The sequence below is a fragment of the Kwoniella shivajii genome, chromosome 8, assembly GCF_035658355.1.
Source record: "Kwoniella shivajii chromosome 8, complete sequence".
In the NCBI taxonomy this organism is placed as follows: Eukaryota; Fungi; Basidiomycota; class Tremellomycetes; order Tremellales; family Cryptococcaceae; genus Kwoniella; species Kwoniella shivajii.
The window spans coordinates 1,230,701-1,248,658 of record NC_085915.1 but is presented as its reverse complement, the minus strand read 5'-3'; the positions used below and the strand labels follow the sequence as shown (position 1 = coordinate 1,248,658).

The window sequence follows — 17,958 nt, the reverse complement described above, 5'->3', positions numbered from 1 at the left end:
ATTGATCGATAAAGATAACTTCGAGATTCCTTGGTTCTTTGACATCTTTCTTTCTCAATGATCTCCTTGATATCTAACAAGATATACATGGCTCAATACAATGTCGATAAAACAGCCTAAGCCTTTACAAATCCGATTGCCGTTCTCAGTGCCCAAACCCAACAAATCAACAAATACAGATACTAGGATATGTGGGATGTGTGTGAGCCTTCATCATTCATCTTTGGTGGTCAAGATAAGCTAATGAATGTCTTCCGTTTCACGCAATTGAGTAGATGTAGAAAGAATCAAAGTCGATACACTTGTCCAAGATGTAATATAGTTTACTGTTCTTTGGACTGTTTCAGAGATGAAGTAAGATTTCTTTCATTCTCAATTCAAGGATTATGTATATTCCTTTTTATGTCCGAAGGGAATTTCACGCTGACTGACAAGATATCATCAATCTTCAAAACGACCAGTCTCACGCTCAATGCTCTGAACCATTCTATAAATCAACAGTATTATCTTCGATAGCTTCTGATCCTAAAGCCGGATTGGATGAAAAGAAAAATATGATTGAAATGTTACGTAGATTCGAACAAGCTCAAGCTGAAGGTGGAGGAGATACGTTAGCTGAATTAGAAGAATTGGAAAGACATGAAGAGGATGAAGATGAACTATTAGAGAAGTTGAAAGATATAGATCTGGGTGAGTAGCCCTTTCTATGACATCTCACTGTCATCTGATTATTAGGAGATGATGAAGTATCAGCAAATTGACGATGTATCCCAATTGATCTGATATAGATGAAATCGATTCCAATCAGTTATTCCACCTCTTACCTCAACATCACAGAGATGCTTTCTTAACCGCATTAAAAAACCCAGATTCACAAGAAGCGAAAGAACTACTTGATGAAGCTACCAAACCTACGAACACACTGAAAACGCCGAGTGTTTTACCTTGGTGGGAAGATCATTTGAACGAAGATTCAGATGGAGAAGAGGAACAAGATTCTCATGCCGAAGTGGAGAAGCTGGAGACTGCTTCTATGCCTGAACTATTACCGAATCAAGTGATAAACACTATTTCGCCGCCTGAAGGGGTAGGCAAAAAATTGATTTACAATGCTGTTGCTATATGGTATGTTCTCGTTTCGAAGTATACAAGGTGGCTTCATGCTAATCGATTAATGATATCGTATAGCATCGCATACCTACATACATTACTTTCATTCAGACTGCCTGCTTTATCTTATGCGTATCTACAAGAATCAGATATATCTCCCCAAGAAATGAAAGAATATCTAGGACAACTCGTACCATTTTTAGTGCAACCTAAATCTACTACCAGATATGAGAATCTGAGCTCTGCTTGGGGCGATGTATGGGATAAAATCGGCGATGAAATGGTATGTCTTCCCAACCTACACAGTCGTTCGCGCCGAGGTCTAGCTGTATACCTTTGCAGACTGACTGATTGCCCTCGGATAGTCATCACCTCCAACAATATCGATTCTTCTTCAACTACTATCCTTACTGCCTTCTCTCATACATCCACCAATCATAACAACCTCTTCACCCAAGATATTCAATCTCCTCAGTGACCTATATCATTTGTTCAGCACACCAAAAGCAGGTGGAGCAATTCCCAGGAAAATAGCATTCTACTTCAAATCACTGCAGAGTCTGACCAGACAAGATTGGTTGTTATTGGAACGAGAAGTCGAAAGGGAGTTGAATAGATTGAAAGACGAGGATGAAAATGTAGATGCTGAGCAACCTGAAAGGAGGGAAAGATTGGAGATGTTGTAATCATATGCATTGGTATCGTTGTATTTTGACAGAACCCTTATTGAATTGCATCATGTCGCGCAAAGATCACTGCCTTTATCCCCTCCCTGTACAATCATTCACGAACAACTCCTAAGCAGCAACCGCTAAATCTTTCCCTCCATTCGCCAACCATTCTTTAGTCTTTCCACATTTGGGATTGACACATCCTGGACATCGTAGTGATAATTGTTTACCAGTAGGTCCGATTTTGCCCGCATCGTAATCTTTCATATGGTTGGATACCAGATCCGCGATAGCTCGGAGGAATATTGGTGAATCGTTCAATGAGGATGCACGGGTGAGATGGATACCGAGCTGTGTACACGATACATGTCAGATTCAACCCAGGAAAATGCTCTGAACTCACCTTTTCAGCCTCTTCTTTGACCTCGATATCCAGCTCATACAAAGTCTCGATGTGATCACTTGTGAAAGCGATCGGTACTAAACAAACGTCTTTTTTACCGATCTTGGCGAAACCTTCTATTGCTGAAGCTGTCTGAGGACCTTGCCATGCTTTTGGTCCGACTTTGGATTGCCAAGTGAGCCGATAACTGAAATCAGGAAACGTCAACGATCTTGATAGCGGTCATATTGTATGCAACAACGACTCATGGAGAATGGTTGATATGGGTGTGAGCAAGACTCACGGGTTGCAGAAGTTCAACTCGGTCATCACGGAATGAACGGTAGCGGCTACTTCAGCTGTGTAAGGATCACCTCGACTGCGCGATGCAGGTATGCGTCAGCTAAGTCATTCTCACATTCCTTCTGTTTCTCGAAGCTGGACTCACTTTACAATTTCTAGAGGTAAGGAGTGAGCTGAAAATAAGATCACGACGTCATTCCTCCTTTCTTCGGGGTATTGCTGTAAAGCGGTTTTGATGTTTTGTGCGAAAGCCTGGATAGGTGGCAGAGAACAAACACATAAAGTCAGCTTGCGCGCACTTGAACCTGATCGGGGGGCAAGAGAAATATAGAATTTGATTGGGAATAATGTCAGTTTTCAGTATGCTCACCTCTATTAAACCTTTGTTTACAGGCCATCTATCCATTACACTCCACTCTACCGAACCTTGATCACCATAACCATCTTTCTTAGCGATCCTGAATAATTCATTTAAACTACTACCAGTGGTTGAACAACTATATTGAGGATATTGTGTGAATGCAATCGCTCTTTTTACACCATCTTTTTTCATTTCTTCCAGACAATCTTCCGTTAAAGGTTTAGCATATCTGAATGCAACGTATGGTTTATGTGGTGCGGATTCAGGATTTAATTCATCTAATAATTTACACATTTCTTCACCTTGAATCTTTGTCCATTTCAATATAGGTGATCCACCTCCTATTTCGGTATACTGTTTTTCTATTTGAGGCGTACGTCTCTTGGCTATTATAGGTGCAAGTATGGATTGGAATGGTAATGGTATCAAATCGTGATCGTGAAATAAACGTGATAAGAAATCGTGTACTTCGGGAATCTATTCATTAGATAAGTAAATCAGTATAACGATCATACTTTCATAGAGACATCGACAATGTAACACATAGCAGGCGATGAAAACTCCACTGTCCGTTCGGAGCTAAAGGAGCATCCGCTGCGTGTTACACGAACAGGAGTGGTCGCGGTCAATTGCACTATAGCTGCACTCACGGTAGAGGGTCCTCCCATGTTCATCATTACGACAGCTAAATGAAGTCAGATCGTCAGGTGGCAAACTCCGTTACTGCATGAAGCATTCTTAACATACCTGTAGGTCTACAAAAGCAGTGATATTAGCAAGCGGAATCTCGTCTCCAATCGCATAGATGATTGCTACTCACGGTTTAGCGGAATGTATTGGGGCATCTCTAACGGTTGCCAACGATCGGCTTAATGCGATTCTTGATGAAGAAGCGAAGAGGGCAGACGGTCGGGATAAAGCTGTCATTGAGCGTTGAAGAACCATTTCGTGCGGGTCTGACTTATCGGCTGGATGAATGCCAGGAAGGACAAGTTGAGACAGTTGCTGGAGATGTAAGCAAGATTGAAAGACGTTCGCGAGACATGAAGCGAGGTCAATATCTCTTCTTTTGTTGGAAAGACGATATCAACATTTTCTTTTTTGACTGTTATCGTCATCATCAAGTTATTTTGATCGACGAATCATTCATCGGGGAATTGGAATTGATTTGTAATATCGCATTAGCGGAATCAAATACCTCATTACAGTCATATCCTAATAAGCATTTGTAATGGCACGAAGCCGGCCGAGGTGTCGAGGTGTTTCTTAATTGCCATCCATTGATATTGACGGGAATTCTAAACTTGTAAACAACCCCATCTGGCCACTGACTTTTGAACCTATACTTTGCACTGGACACTTGATTCATACACTCGCTCATCAGGATCACGATATGTCAGGATCAGCGCAACAATCTTTCAGATCTCAACTATCTTCTTTCAGATGGGCAAACTCGGTTCAAGATGACTCACAGAGACCACCCGAACCGACTAATCCTTTAGGGCGGGTGTGGAACAGTATGAGTGGTTATATACCGTTAAGGAATGAAGGTAGAAGTCAAGAAGAGGAAGCATACTTTGCTCTGTCGGTGAGTATCCCTCGTTCTCTGCTTGACCAGATTTCCAATACTCAGTGATGGACGCTGGGCTTTTCTTGCGGAAAATGAGACTGATATGACAACATTGTGCTGACTTTCTTCTGCCGAATAAATCAGCGCTGGGAAAGGTGAGCTATCACAAGATGACGTGGAGTAGCTGTAGTCAAAGCTGACTTCCCCTCACCATTCCAGATTTTTAGGCTTCTTAGCTTGTTGCGCGGGTGGAATAGCATGTTTCGGAGTAGCTTTCTTATTCTTACCTATACGTGAGTTAATTCAAGGTCCTCGCCGTTTGTTGATCAATATGTACTGATGAATATCACTTTTCTTGATATCCCAAACAGTGGCTATCAAACCACGTAAATTCGCTTTAGCATTTACTCTAGGAAGTTTGCTGTTCATGTTGGGGTTCGCAATCTTACATGGTCCATGGAATCGTGAGTTCGGCCTCACTACCTTGCCCTTCCAATCTCAGCGGTCAAGCGTGCAATTTGTGTGACTTGATGAGCTGACCCATGTTTTCCACCATTTCTTTCCATACTGGTCACTTGCCAACCCTCTATCATGGTCATACCTCGACTCGCCCTGGATATTCACCTGGTACTCCCAATTGACATAATCAACCTTCATGCAATCATTCTTCCTGCTTGACCATATATATCATCGACCGTAGATTTAAAACACATAATGTCACCCGAACGACTTCCCTTCTCACTGGCTTATTTCGGCTCACTAGGATTGACTCTATTCTTCGCTATTGGAATAAGATCGACATTAGGTACTTTGATAGCTGCGATCATTCAAGTGGTGGCGCTATTATCCTATTTGGCTGCATATTTCCCAGGTGGAATAACAACGTTGAGATTCGGTGGTCAGATGGCTTTAAGAGGTGCAGGTAGTGTATTACCTTTTTAGATCTTAGTACAACTTTCTTCCCTTGTGTCAGCGGAAAAGATGACCCGACAGATATCTCTCTCATGTGACCTTACTAGTCAATGTAAATATGCATATTACTGAAATAATCGTAAACGTTCTACCATCTTCATATCAAAAGTCAACCACGCTCTACCTCACCTCAAACCACCCCACTATGGTTCAGGAGGTATTTTGACTCCACCGTCCTCAACCAACCTACCATACATCTCAGGTCTTCTATGTTTCCCTAAATTGAATGTTCTTTCTTTACCTTGATTACAATCATCTAAATCTATTTCAGCGATGACCAGTTCATCATCTTCCGTTTTTGATTCTGCTATTATATGTCCTTCAGGATTGACAATCATCGAACCTGGAATCAAAGGGTGTAATCCATCATCCAAACCTGATCGACCAGAGGTGATGCAGAACACTAAACAAAGTCATCAATAAATGCTCTCACTCGCTCGAGGAAATAAGTGAATCAAAAGGTGTCGATAGGCTTACAGGAATTGGTGTATGCATGAGCTTGGACAACCACTGATGGAAAGAAATGCAGATGATCAGATTGACATACCAAAACTAGCTACAGATACAAGAGTGGGACTTACGTTTATGATGAAACATTGCTTCTTCATATGCTTTTTCTCTTGTTATACTTTGATCTCCACCCCATAACTTAGGTGCATACGCTGTTGTGTTCTGCCAACGTGAGTAGAAAGGACAATCAGCCAGTCGATCTTGTATTCAATTGGAGTTTTCCATCTAAAAAGAATTTGAAAACTCACATATCCACAACAAATGATTTCGGTTCCTTGGAGACCATAACATCTCCAACCTTCGGCCCAACGTCTATCATTACATATTAGTTGACCAATGATGGGTGATTGACCACCACATATATCTTTCAAGGAAGTCGCCCTGAAGGCGTTGAACCCTAAATTACCAGGAAGGAAATAACGTTTTTCCAATTGATTGGTAGTATCTGGATCAAGATCAAATGGTTCTATTGTACCTGGTAGATGGACCTATATCAGGTTGAAGCGGTTATTAGCTTCCTGGCGGAGATGATGAGCCATGAGAAACGAGACACGAGATCCAACGACTCACTTTTCTATATTTGTTCAAAACATCTCCTGTCTTACCAGAAACGTAAACAGCTGTATTATATCGTTCTTTCCCTGTATCTTCTCCATAACCAATCTGCACATCAATTCCAAGTTGTTTTGAACGATCAAAGAATATTTTAACGTTTGGACTATTCGTTATATCTCCACCAATTGATTCATCTTCTTTCTCGAAGTAACTCGATAAATCATCTTCATCAGTTATGTAATAACGAGGGAAAAAAGTAGTGAATGTGGTTTCGGCTTGATGATGTTCCCATCACGGTAATTCATCAGTATATATGAATCTTTTGATTTGTTCATACTGAAACTGAAGGAGATGATCCTCGTGTGACTCACGAAATACCGCAAGATTCACATTTTGCTTAGCTGCATCTTCCAGCAATTGAATCAGTCGCGTCAAGACTTCTGTTCGAGGTGTATTACGATGAATTGCGCCCACTTGGGCAGCTGCGACTTTGAGTTTTCTTGCCATTCTTTATCAGATCACTCTTTGCCTTGGTCGATGTTGTTGAATCGAGGGCTGCTGCAACGAGATTTGGAGACTTCAATAACAGCTTCCGATATTTCATACGTGTAGCCCATCTATGCAATTGAGGTAGATTATCTCTTCGAGTCACAACGAGATCGTCCTTCTTCGCCGTCGGCAAAAACGGCAACCGGATTTGGCCGAATGAGACCTCCGAAGGGTGTCTTGAATGCGTATTTTGATGTTTTGGCATTTGGCACAGAAGCTAGTATAGTACATTTCGAAAACTTAAGCGACAGCGTCAGAAATGATTGAGAGCGTTGCACGAGACGTGATCATCTCCAGTCGTCTGTCTAAACTCGTACACTCCTGACAAAGGGCTAAACCACGTTACTGACACATCGTGATCAAGATGAGCGATTCTACGTCTCCTTCGTTCAATCTGTTGATCATCAACCCTAATTCGTCCTCTTCGATCACTGCTGCTCTCTCAGCATCGCTATCACCACATTGCCCTCCCAATGTCACTCTGACATTCTTCAACCCCAGTACTGGTCCGAAGGGAATATCAGATCCAATCACCGCAGAACAAAGTACACAAGCATGTCTTTCTGAACTTACAGGACCTGATCCCACTCACCCAATAGACAAATACGATGGAGTCTTGGTTTGTTGTTTCAGTGACCATCCACTAATATGGCGGCTCAAAGAATATATCACGGAAATACAAGGGAAAACAACCGTACTTGGAATGTTTCATGCTGGTTTATCTAGAGCAATGTTGATCTCGAAAGCCCCTTTTGGTATATTAGCAACAGGTTCAGGATATAAATCGAATCACTATATTTCTGTAGAGGATTTTTTAGGTACAAAAGAATCATCAAGATTTGTTGGATCGATCACTTCGAATTTACAAGTTGTGGAATTACAAGAAGGAGATCAAACAAAAGTTGAAAAAGGAATGAAAGATACAACGATCACATTGGTGGAAAAAGGAGCGGAGACTATTATACTAGGTTGTGCTGGTATGTGTGGAATGGATCAATGGGTTATAGATGCTGCTTTGTCTGGAACAGGAAAAAAGGTAACGGTTATAGATGGAGCAAGAACAGGCGTAGAGTTACTAGTTGCTATGATTAGATGTTCATTATAAATCGCATACAAGATCTACTTACACTGAACGTAATTTGTTGTGTACTTCGTACATCCAATTCATGGGGATCGATCATTCAGTTATAGGAATATCAAGCAGTGCCTCGAAATTCAAATCACCTAAACCCCAGTCCATCCCCCCGACACCCCAGTCCATACCGCCTACACCCCACAGCAGTTGAGGTTCTATAGCTTCTGCGATCGGTTCCGTCATCTGAGTCGTCGCCAGTACGTTGACCTCTGTCGTCGCAGTCCTTGGCGTAGAGGTCATTCCGCCGAGTAGAGCTTCACACAGTTCCTCGTGCTCCCCATGGCCCTTGAGTCTAGTGGCAACAGCTGTAGCCCGCCGGATAGCAGGTACAGCGACATCCCATTTATGCTCCGATTGAAAAACCCGAAGCGTACGAATCAGAGTAGCCAACACGTCCATAGCGGGTATAGGAGGGTTCGAGGAAGATGCAAGCGTTAAACGGATTAGAGATGATGTGACTGAAGAAAGGATATGAGAAGCATCTAGAACAAATATGGTATCAGTATCACCCTTCCGTCTACCCAATAAAAGGGAATTCCAAACACACAATTCAAGAAGTATCCATCGAGTTCTTCTGATGATAGACTGATTAGGAATTTGACGAAATCATGGAAGGGCGATAACATTTCTTCTCCCGGAGTGAACATACCACCGAAACCATATTCCAGCTCGATATGTATTCGTTTTAGCATACAACGAAGTCCCAGCAGGTGAAGCAATAATGATGCTATTTGAGCGTACTCTTGTTAATCTTGGTAGAATACAGGATCAAAGGCTTTGACTCACGAACACCGGTCGGTCTTGGTCGATATGTTGATAGATGCTCTTTCCATTCGTTGAGAAGCTTATCCGCAAGTTTGCCAATTTCCTCCACTTCTTCCTTTCTCTGTTCGGCACTTCTTCCTGATACTGCTCCCAAAGTCCCCACTTCGGCTTGCAGACGACAGACAAGCTCGGATAGACGACATGAAGCAATGAACGATCTCGCGCTGTCTGAGGAGGACGATCCGTGAGCACAGGATGCAAGCAGGACGGACGATAAGGAAGGCAACGGGACTGTAGTGTTGTAAGCCTGTATATGACAAGGTCGCGAGTTGACTGAACAGCGTTCATCAGTTAAATGCCCTGCAAAAACAACATTAGTGATTGACTCACGAAAGCTCATCCAAGAATCATGAATTGCTAAGCACCACCATAGTCTCATACGCAGTTCTTTTTCCCATGTTGGTATAGCCCATTTCAGAGGGTTTAGATGCATTCCAAGCAGTTGAGCAAGTGCTATCGTCTGTTCTACCCCATCAATCATTGCACAGTATGCGTTCACTGGACGAACTCACTCTGGCAAGCTGCATGTAGCTCGATCGGCAATTATTTATAGGTCTCATTCCTAATTCCAAAACAGAAGCAGCTACTCCTGCGAGATTGTTCTCCGTTTGTCCGGACGATGACCCTATCAGTAGACCAATCGCGAGAGCAGCCAGCGAGCGACTTTCTTTTGAGTGGCTGAAAGTGGATGTCAGAACTGCAGCTAGCAATTGAGGTTTGCAATGTTCGACTTTGCCATGAGGTAAGATTGGCCACGCAGGATGTATCTGAGCCTGATACAACTGTATCATGGAAGCCTCTGATATGGCTGATGGGTGAGCGACCAGTAAAGTCCGAAGTTGCGCAAGTGATTGAACACCAGGTACGATTGTATTCACCACTATACACGATATCAGCGTCGTTTTCTGATAGACCGGCCACTTACCTTCGGGTTTGGGATTGAGTACTACGAAGATAGGTCGATTAGGATCGGAAGACTGTAGGGAGGTCAGCATATCGATCCTCGAGATATTGATAGGATAAATTGACTATCTGTTTGACTTGTGCTCGATCCGTTTCTTTAGGAGAATCGTCATTGGAAGAATTGTCCAATACGATTGGAAGTAGATCATCGGTCAGGGGGTTGGTCAAGACTACAAGGTGGAAGTTAGGTTAACGTTATATCTTTGAAAGATTATTCATTGCAATTGAATGTTTGACGTACCATGAGGTTCATAATCTGATTCTGCCAAATTATCAAAAGATGGAACAGCAGAAGCTAAAACATCTAGACCAGACATTGCTGGACTCTGGGTAGCCGTTTCTGTTGACAGTGACAAACCTCTCAAATTTCTACGCCATGATGTCTCCGGTCTAACCTGTGTATCCTCTGATTCACTGATAGATCTGATTCTTTTTCTGCTTTGTGTATTACGCCGAGAGTTAGTAGTGACGACTGCACCGAAAGATCTGGAAGAAGGATCGTCAGGGGATTCCGTCCCTGTGTCGGGTCTTGACTGACGAGGTTTTCTAGGTGGAGGAGCGAGATCAAATGTACATGATTTATTGGTTTCTGAGCAATGTGTACACGGTGGACCTTGAGGTCCAATTGAACATCTTGATTTCCCTTTACGACATGAGTCGCAAGGACGATTCTTCCTAGATCTCAAAGGTCTACCACCTTCTGTTGTTTGCGAAGGCGCTGTAGGTGAGATTTGTATATGTTCGGCATGCCGCTCTGCTCCACGACTGTTCGAAGCATCTGTATGTAACGGGCGTTGTTGGGCTAAATGCTGTTGTTGATCATGCTGAGATGCGGTAGAGAATACAAAGGATAAGGGATTATGATCGAAATGATCATTGCCGGCGGCGGATAAGGAGTATTGTTGATGATTATTACTGTTAACTGAAGGAAGATTGTAACTTGATCCTCCTAAAGGTGGATTGAAGTCATTTGGATCGGCCATCACTTACTACGCTGTACCTAATACAAGACGTTGACTGAGAACGTATATGACGATACATTAAGAGAGACGTTTGAGGAGATGGAGACCCATAAACAAAGTAACTAGGCGGTCCACTTGCGGAATGCTATGCCGGATCTGACGCTTATCTCCGTAACCTACCCGAATATCCTGTTTTGAACTTGCGTTCCATTTACGTCCAGGTGAGGGTGAAACTAATAAAAGCAAAAGGTATATCAAGTCATACATGTCATGCATCTTCGATCTGTTCGGTATGCATCAGTCATCTCTCATGCTTTCTCCCCCTCACCTCATCGTTCGAATAAGAGTGGGGGATGCCTTCATGTACAATCTGGAGACGACCAGTACCAAATACTCGTACTCCATAGATTCTTGTTCAGGAGTGATCCGGTGCGGCGAAGCTTCGCCGTCGGCTAACTCGTGATTGCTTTCCGTTTCTACAATCATTCTTTGCTATTGGGAGCTTGAATTAGCAAGTGCGGAAGACAAGATAGGTAGACTTTGAGACATGCATATCATCTGTGTGTGAGCACTTACCGAAGTGTAATTGATTGTGGTTACTCAAATCTTATTCCACTACGACCTTCCTTGACCAACTGCCTGTTCTTCGTTCTCATTACCCCTACTGTATCTGTGAACTCAAGATGTACAACCCATTTGAGTTTGACCTGGTTGTGAGGAACGGTATCATAGTAACAGCTTCTGTAAGTACCCGTACCCCGCTTTCCTTTTGCCGATCTGTACTGTGCTGACATACGTGTGTTTATCATAGGATGAATTTGCTTGTGATATCGGTATCAAAGATGGTGTCATTGTCGTACTGGGACAAAGTCTACCTGCCAGTCCGGATTGTGAACTTATCGATGCTGAGGGTGGTTACATCACTGTGAGTGCATTGTTTCTTCAAGCCGAACACTGTGATATACGACAACTGAGCGTTTGATGCCCGATTTTAGCCTGGAGGTATCGATTCCCATGTGCATATCAATCAACTTGGATCTCTCGGTGCTCGAAGTTCCGATACTTGGACTACAGGAACAAGGGGTGCCATAAGTGGTGGTACGACTACTGTGATAGCATTTGCTGTTCAAGCGAAAGGCAAAAAAATCATGCCTGCCGTGGAAGAATATTATCAAACAGCTAAAGGAGCTTGTCATTGTGATTATTCATTCCACAGTATAATCACAGATCCAACCGAAAATCTAGTCAAAAACGAGATTCCCAAAATGGTTGAGTTTGGAATCACAAGTGTCAAGGTGAGTTATTCATTCACTCGCGTACGATGTCGATTGGTGGCTGATTCGACCACCTGAAGATATATATGACATATCCACTATTGAAACTGTCGGATAAAGAGATACTTGATATTTTATGCGGAGCACGTCAAGCGGGAGTGACGACCATGGTTCACGCTGAAAACGCCGATATGATAGATTGGATGACGAACAATCTACTCGAAAGGGGATTAGTCGAACCATGGCATCATGGTACTTCAAGACCACCGTTGATCGAATCAGAAGCTACAAACAGAGCTATAGCATTGGCAGAAGTGATTGATGCTCCAATGCTCATAGTTCATGTCAGCTCAAAAGAAGCTACTGCACATATAAGAAAAGCTCAAACTAGAGGCTTACCAATTTATGCGGAAACCTGTCCCCATTATGCTCTTCTAACAGCTGACAAAATGCATGCACCTGGATTCGAAGGGTAAGTTAAGAGACCCTTACTAATGATCTGTTCATGGATTGCTGATCATCGTTGCATTCCTGAAGAGCCAAATGTGTATGCGCACCACCAGTAAGATCGGATCCATTGGACAAGGAGTCGATCTGGGACGGTTTGGGAAATGGTACTTTTACCGTCTTCTCCTCTGATCATGCACCTTACAATTACTACGATGCTGAAGGTAAACAAGTAAGTTTCCGCTCAGCACTTGGATCACCTGCAAAAATATGGTCACCGTTGCTTACCCAATTGATTGCAGAGGGGAATGACCAACAATCCAACCAAGAACCCTCGAGGTAACTTCAAGAACACACCCAATGGAATTCCTGGAATATGTACGAGAACACCATTATTGTGGTCAGAAGGTGTATTGAAAGGAAGAATCTCAAGACAGAAATTCGTAGAGCTTAATTCTACAAATGCTGCTAAATTGTATGGTAAGTAGCTCACCTCGTTTCTTATAGCTTTTAAACCATACGACAATAAGCTGAAAAGTTTGACATTGATCTAGGTATGTACCCTAAGAAAGGTACAATTCAACCTGGTTCAGATGCGGATTTAGTAATTTGGAGAACATCTAAATCCAGAAGACCGTATACGATAACACAAGATAAATTGCATCATGCGGCTGATTATACTCCTTTCGAAGGTATGGAGATTGAAGATTGGCCAAGAACAGTTCTACTTCGTGGTAAAATAGCATACGATGGAGAGACCAATGAAGTGCTTGCTCCTGCAGGTTCAGGTGAATTCATAAAGAGAGGTTTCAGTACTCTGCCGTAAGTTTTCTCTCTATATGCTCGTATGGTAAGATGGTGCTGATGTTTCATATCTGCTGAGCAGGGGACCAAGGGGTAAATCGGATGCGTGGATCAATGATTGGAACCCGCATGAGATGTAGTCTTATAGAGAGGACAAGTCTTTCCTTTCCATGTATCATGCATGTGTCACACTGCACATAGTCCCTCGATGCCAACAACAGACACGATTAACATATCACAAACCACTTTTAATCGTAACCTTTGCCTTTTCTCCCTCGCCTTTGCCTTCAAAATGTTTTTGAACAAACTGAGTGATAGGCAAAATAGCTTTTTCCCACATGGGATCCTCTGGTCCCTATTATAGAGAAATCAGTCGTCTCATTCATGATACACAACATGAGATTTCAAATAACTTACAGCAAGGTAAACTTCGAATAAATGATCGACATCTTGGATATACTTCTCTTCTACATCAACTCCCATATCTCTCAATTTAATTGCTAATTGTTTACTCTGATCACATGGTACGATCGTATCAGCTGTACCGTGTAATATGAAAGTAGGTGGATAAGGTTGATCATCTCTGATATGATACATTGCAGACCATCTTTTTAATTCCTTTACGTATTCTTCTTGAGTTGCAAAGTTTTCTCTTCGGAATATATTAGGCATCTTCAATCCATTTCTGAAGGTGTAAACATTTAGATCCGCTCTAACTATGTCTTTCTTGGTTGGGACGTAATTCGATCCCCAAGCTATCTTAAGATCTTCAACAGATGTGAAAGGTCCTAATTCTAGTGTAAATGCACTGGTTACGACTGCGTTCTTCTTATCTCGGTCATTTAAAGCGTCGTTCAGTTCTTCTTCTGTGGATCCAAGGATCGGTAAAGGTAGATTGGGAACTCTCAGTTCGAAGAATGGATCATCAAGTGCAGTTAAGCCATAGATGTCAATCACGAGTTTAGGTGGTGGATACAAATGATTTCCACACCATAAAGCTAAATGTCCGCCTGCAGAATCACCAGCAGTAATATATCTATCGAGATCAACCCGGCCTTCACCCAAAATAGAGGAAAGATTGAGTTGACACCATTTGAATGCCGTTTCAATGTCTGAAGCGATATCGTCATGGGTAACTTGAGGTACGAATCGATATGATACTGAAACCACATGATATGATAATGAACGAAATGCAGGTATCACCCATGCATTGGGAACATAGTGTTTACCATACATGAAAGCACCTTAGATAGACAGAGTGTAAGCTGTCTATGCAGTATCTCAACAGGAGACTAAAGGTCCCCAGGTGTCCGGACTGTTTGATAAAGCGGGAGGGGAGAGATAGGTGATGGTTATGGTTGTGGACTAGATCAAGGTAGGGAGAATTTGTAGAAGAGAAGCTCACCACCATGGATCCATAGTAACCAGGGTCTCTTCCCTTTCGCCTCTTCAGCTTCACCATGTTCAATGATAGCCGGCCAAATTCTCAATGGAAGATCGATATCGCCGGCATTTCCAGCGATATGGTCGGTGAAAGGCTTTGGACAAGGTATCACCGGAATCGTGATTGGGGGAGGAGCTGAATCTGTAGACATGGTAGATTATTGGAAAGAAGAGGAGGAAAAAGGAAAAAACAAGTCAAGAAAATACTAGTGATATTCGCAATGATATGACATGGTTCTTTGAGCTCTCATTTCGGGCTAATGGTCAGCGCCTCGACTTTTCACCACGACAAAGACCCTTTAGGCGTTGTGCAGACGGGGTCATTGCGCTCAGGGTGACAGTCACTACTTCGGTCGAATTAGAATGAGGAAAATAGTAACTATCACAGACGGCTCCTACTGAAACGATGTGTATATATTACCGCTCACGCCCCTTTCCATTCTGCCCCCACGGCTTATCCATTAGGCATGACTTGAGATCAAGAAGTGAGATCGGCTACGAGTACCATCGCTTTCATACGTGCAAAAGAGGAAGCGAACACAACATTCACTGCGATTTGGCTCATCTGCTTCGTGCACCGTGATGATAACCACGTGGCAGCCTAGAATTGGAATTCAATCCGGACACCTTTCGATCGCTTTTGCCGCTACGAGTACAACCGGTATCCGAAATCAACTCTCGGTCATGGCCTCAGGTCCTTCATTCGACTTAAAGAAGATTGGATTAAATGTATACGCGAGGCTGCTTGCATCGACGCTATGCCCCGGAAATCACTGCTCACCATCAAAGGTCCTCCTGGCCAATATGCACCATCATGTGCTCCGATCGAGACTTTACCACTCGAATTGAAACTGCGGATAGTTTCTTATCTCTCTTATGAAGACGCTGTGGAATTAGCCCTCGTGTCTCGAAACTTGCAAGATGCGGCTGAATCAATCATTTGGTCGAAAATAGATATGTGTCTACCTATCACGTGGGAAAAACAAGATTGCTTTTGGGAAGATGATATGCCAGATTGGTGGAATGATGAAAAAATCAATATACCACAAATTCAAGCTGAAGAAATAGTCAAAAAAGTCAAATCGAGATCGAAATCAGAGAAACCTGAATGCGAATATGATCTGTTACTAAGTGATATTGATATCTGTTGTGGTTTAAGACAAATCAAATTCCTCACAAGGACAAAACAAGTTTGGCAAGCTATTCAGAGTAGACCTTCAAGATCAGGATGGGTAAAAGAATTATCATTAGAAACACCAAAATCAAAAACTCATAAACAACTTTGGATACAACCTGATATAAACGGTGAATTAATCAATATCATCCATGCCATACGTGGGAACATTAGAATCTTGCGAATCGGTCCTCCAGACATCAACTTATACGAATCAGATATAAAATTACAAACTGAAGATATCACTGTCTTCTCCAAATCGAGTGGTCTCCACTTACCCCATACACCCAAATTACATACGTTAGAAACCGTATTATCAAACAAATCTCCATTAGAGCATCAATTATCGAGCATCTTTTCTGTATTCGGTACATCTTTGACTTGTTTTATCCTCAATCCTGCTTGGCCAAACACAGATATATCTTCTTCATCCGAACCCAATCCTAAATCAGAGGATATGCTTGATCTTCCGGCATTAAAATCACTGAAGTTGCGCGAGTTAAGACCTGGTTCCATACAGTCCATATGTAAATTGATCGATTCAGCTAAAAATTTAGGAGAGCTCATTATACATTTCACGGAACAGAAGAGACTCTGGCAATCTTCGTCAGACAGATTGACAGAAAACGAAATCAAGATATTGAGAGAACACAAAGGACTGAAAAGGATCGAATGGTACGGCGGATTGGATGCTAGATGGTGGTTTGAGAAGATTTGTGAAAGCGGCTTTGACAATATCAATATATTGGTTCAAAGTCAAGCGGTGGAGTGTGAAAGTGAGACATTCATTGAGGTAAGCGATAGGACCTGTATAATCAGGTAGTTCCTATGGAGGTCATTCGAGGATGATTGACCAAGCTGATACATTCTCGCTCTCACAGAATATCCTCATACCACCTTTCCCTTCCCTTCAGGCCATCGTCATTCCATGCCGCACTACCAAATGGTATCGTCACCTTGCACCACCCGACTGGGCAAAAGCTCCTCCACCTCGAAATTCGATCTCACCTCATGTCATTACTCATCTCCGATCTGCACCTAATGTTGTAGCAGTCCAATTCAGCTGTTTATCCTCCCTGTCCTCCGAGGAAGTACTCAGTAGCCCAACATGGTGCGACAAGCGGGTTAACGGTGTCTTGTTACGAAGTTACTTGAATAATATAAGTGGAGAAGAATTTTACCATTTAAGAAGACTTGAGCTTTTAACTGTCCAACCGAAGATATACGATTACACGTATTCTGAAAAGTATAAAGAACTGAAAGGCTGCAAAGGGGATGAGATAGATCATAGATGGGTCGATCATACTTGGTATAAGAGCGTACCTGTACCACCACCTATTCTCAAGAAGGTATATAAGCTCTTGGGAGCCAAGTCACAGTGGACCAATCCGGGTAGAGGATTAGAATTGCCTGAATCTGCATGGGAAGTATTGAGAAAGTGGAGAGTCAAATTACCTGACAGAGGTGTACAAGAGAGAACCATTGTGACGAGGAGAATGACAAGAGGAACCGCTCCAACATCTTGATGTAAACCGTACCGTTTACACGAAACCAGCTGGTTTCTAGTTGTATCTTACCCTTGAGCTGTTCTCTCTTGTCCAGTTGTAAGTGTTATCACTACTGTTGATGTTGTAAAAGAGAATGAAATGCCAGACCGTCAACTCCACTACCCGGCAACTGATATATATCACCGTTGTCTTGACGACAACTAGATCCACCTTTCGACGCACTGACCTTCCTTATCCCATCTGTGGCCGTTGAAAAGGGTTCCAACCCGTCAAAAAGAGAAATATTCAAGACTAATTTGATGGCGAGAAAAAGGGTTTGATCGCGCGTCCTCGTCAAGACAATCGCCTTTTCCATCAAATCGCTTCTTTACAAGGCTTTATAGTCTTGCAAAGAAGCGTATCCAGAATCGACTTAAACCGTTGTGTTTCATTTGTGATTT

General features: G+C 42.5%; 9 protein-coding genes across 9 annotated transcripts; 5 read left to right on the top strand and 4 right to left on the bottom strand.

Moving 5' to 3' along the window:
- Positions 1 to 100: 100 nt before the first annotated feature.
- On the top strand, positions 101 to 1,796 carry IL334_006207 (uncharacterized protein; the record flags this gene model as incomplete). The annotated part of the gene is made up of 6 exons (XM_062937911.1): positions 101 to 198; positions 276 to 354; positions 462 to 690; positions 789 to 1,125; positions 1,189 to 1,393; positions 1,476 to 1,796. The coding sequence occupies 6 exons, from the start codon at positions 101 to 103 to the stop codon at positions 1,794 to 1,796; spliced, it is 1,269 nt and encodes a 422-aa protein (XP_062793962.1).
- Positions 1,797 to 1,907: 111 nt separating this feature from the next.
- On the bottom strand, positions 1,908 to 3,495 carry IL334_006206 (ferrochelatase; the record flags this gene model as incomplete). The annotated part of the gene is made up of 6 exons (XM_062937910.1): positions 1,908 to 2,132; positions 2,185 to 2,371; positions 2,468 to 2,542; positions 2,612 to 2,718; positions 2,837 to 3,304; positions 3,478 to 3,495. 6 exons carry the CDS (start codon positions 3,493 to 3,495, stop codon positions 1,908 to 1,910), a joined length of 1,080 nt encoding a protein of 359 aa, XP_062793961.1.
- Positions 3,496 to 4,220: 725 nt separating this feature from the next.
- IL334_006205 (uncharacterized protein) lies at positions 4,221 to 5,339 on the top strand (the record flags this gene model as incomplete). The annotated part of the gene is made up of 5 exons (XM_062937909.1): positions 4,221 to 4,415; positions 4,542 to 4,552; positions 4,617 to 4,690; positions 4,769 to 4,861; positions 5,098 to 5,339. 5 exons carry the CDS (start codon positions 4,221 to 4,223, stop codon positions 5,337 to 5,339), a joined length of 615 nt encoding a protein of 204 aa, XP_062793960.1.
- Positions 5,340 to 5,512: 173 nt separating this feature from the next.
- On the bottom strand, positions 5,513 to 6,941 carry IL334_006204 (uncharacterized protein; the record flags this gene model as incomplete). Its single annotated transcript, XM_062937908.1, has 6 exons — positions 5,513 to 5,772; positions 5,847 to 5,879; positions 5,951 to 6,041; positions 6,128 to 6,367; positions 6,450 to 6,709; positions 6,806 to 6,941. 6 exons carry the CDS (start codon positions 6,939 to 6,941, stop codon positions 5,513 to 5,515), a joined length of 1,020 nt encoding a protein of 339 aa, XP_062793959.1.
- Positions 6,942 to 7,347: 406 nt separating this feature from the next.
- On the top strand, positions 7,348 to 8,088 carry IL334_006203 (uncharacterized protein; the record flags this gene model as incomplete). Its single annotated transcript, XM_062937907.1, has 1 exon — positions 7,348 to 8,088. The coding sequence occupies one exon, from the start codon at positions 7,348 to 7,350 to the stop codon at positions 8,086 to 8,088; it is 741 nt and encodes a 246-aa protein (XP_062793958.1).
- Positions 8,089 to 8,160: 72 nt separating this feature from the next.
- On the bottom strand, positions 8,161 to 10,889 carry IL334_006202 (uncharacterized protein; the record flags this gene model as incomplete). Its single annotated transcript, XM_062937906.1, has 8 exons — positions 8,161 to 8,600; positions 8,666 to 8,845; positions 8,905 to 9,216; positions 9,274 to 9,403; positions 9,456 to 9,823; positions 9,869 to 9,920; positions 9,973 to 10,076; positions 10,148 to 10,889. The coding sequence occupies 8 exons, from the start codon at positions 10,887 to 10,889 to the stop codon at positions 8,161 to 8,163; spliced, it is 2,328 nt and encodes a 775-aa protein (XP_062793957.1).
- A 662-nt stretch (positions 10,890 to 11,551) lies between these two features.
- Positions 11,552 to 13,533, top strand: IL334_006201 (dihydropyrimidinase; the record flags this gene model as incomplete). The annotated part of the gene is made up of 8 exons (XM_062937905.1): positions 11,552 to 11,611; positions 11,680 to 11,793; positions 11,864 to 12,163; positions 12,223 to 12,614; positions 12,680 to 12,821; positions 12,892 to 13,069; positions 13,144 to 13,411; positions 13,476 to 13,533. 8 exons carry the CDS (start codon positions 11,552 to 11,554, stop codon positions 13,531 to 13,533), a joined length of 1,512 nt encoding a protein of 503 aa, XP_062793956.1.
- Positions 13,534 to 13,628: 95 nt separating this feature from the next.
- IL334_006200 (uncharacterized protein) lies at positions 13,629 to 14,988 on the bottom strand (the record flags this gene model as incomplete). Its single annotated transcript, XM_062937904.1, has 3 exons — positions 13,629 to 13,748; positions 13,811 to 14,637; positions 14,799 to 14,988. 3 exons carry the CDS (start codon positions 14,986 to 14,988, stop codon positions 13,629 to 13,631), a joined length of 1,137 nt encoding a protein of 378 aa, XP_062793955.1.
- A 606-nt stretch (positions 14,989 to 15,594) lies between these two features.
- IL334_006199 (uncharacterized protein) lies at positions 15,595 to 17,536 on the top strand (the record flags this gene model as incomplete). Its single annotated transcript, XM_062937903.1, has 2 exons — positions 15,595 to 16,803; positions 16,892 to 17,536. 2 exons carry the CDS (start codon positions 15,595 to 15,597, stop codon positions 17,534 to 17,536), a joined length of 1,854 nt encoding a protein of 617 aa, XP_062793954.1.
- Positions 17,537 to 17,958: the final 422 nt, after the last annotated feature.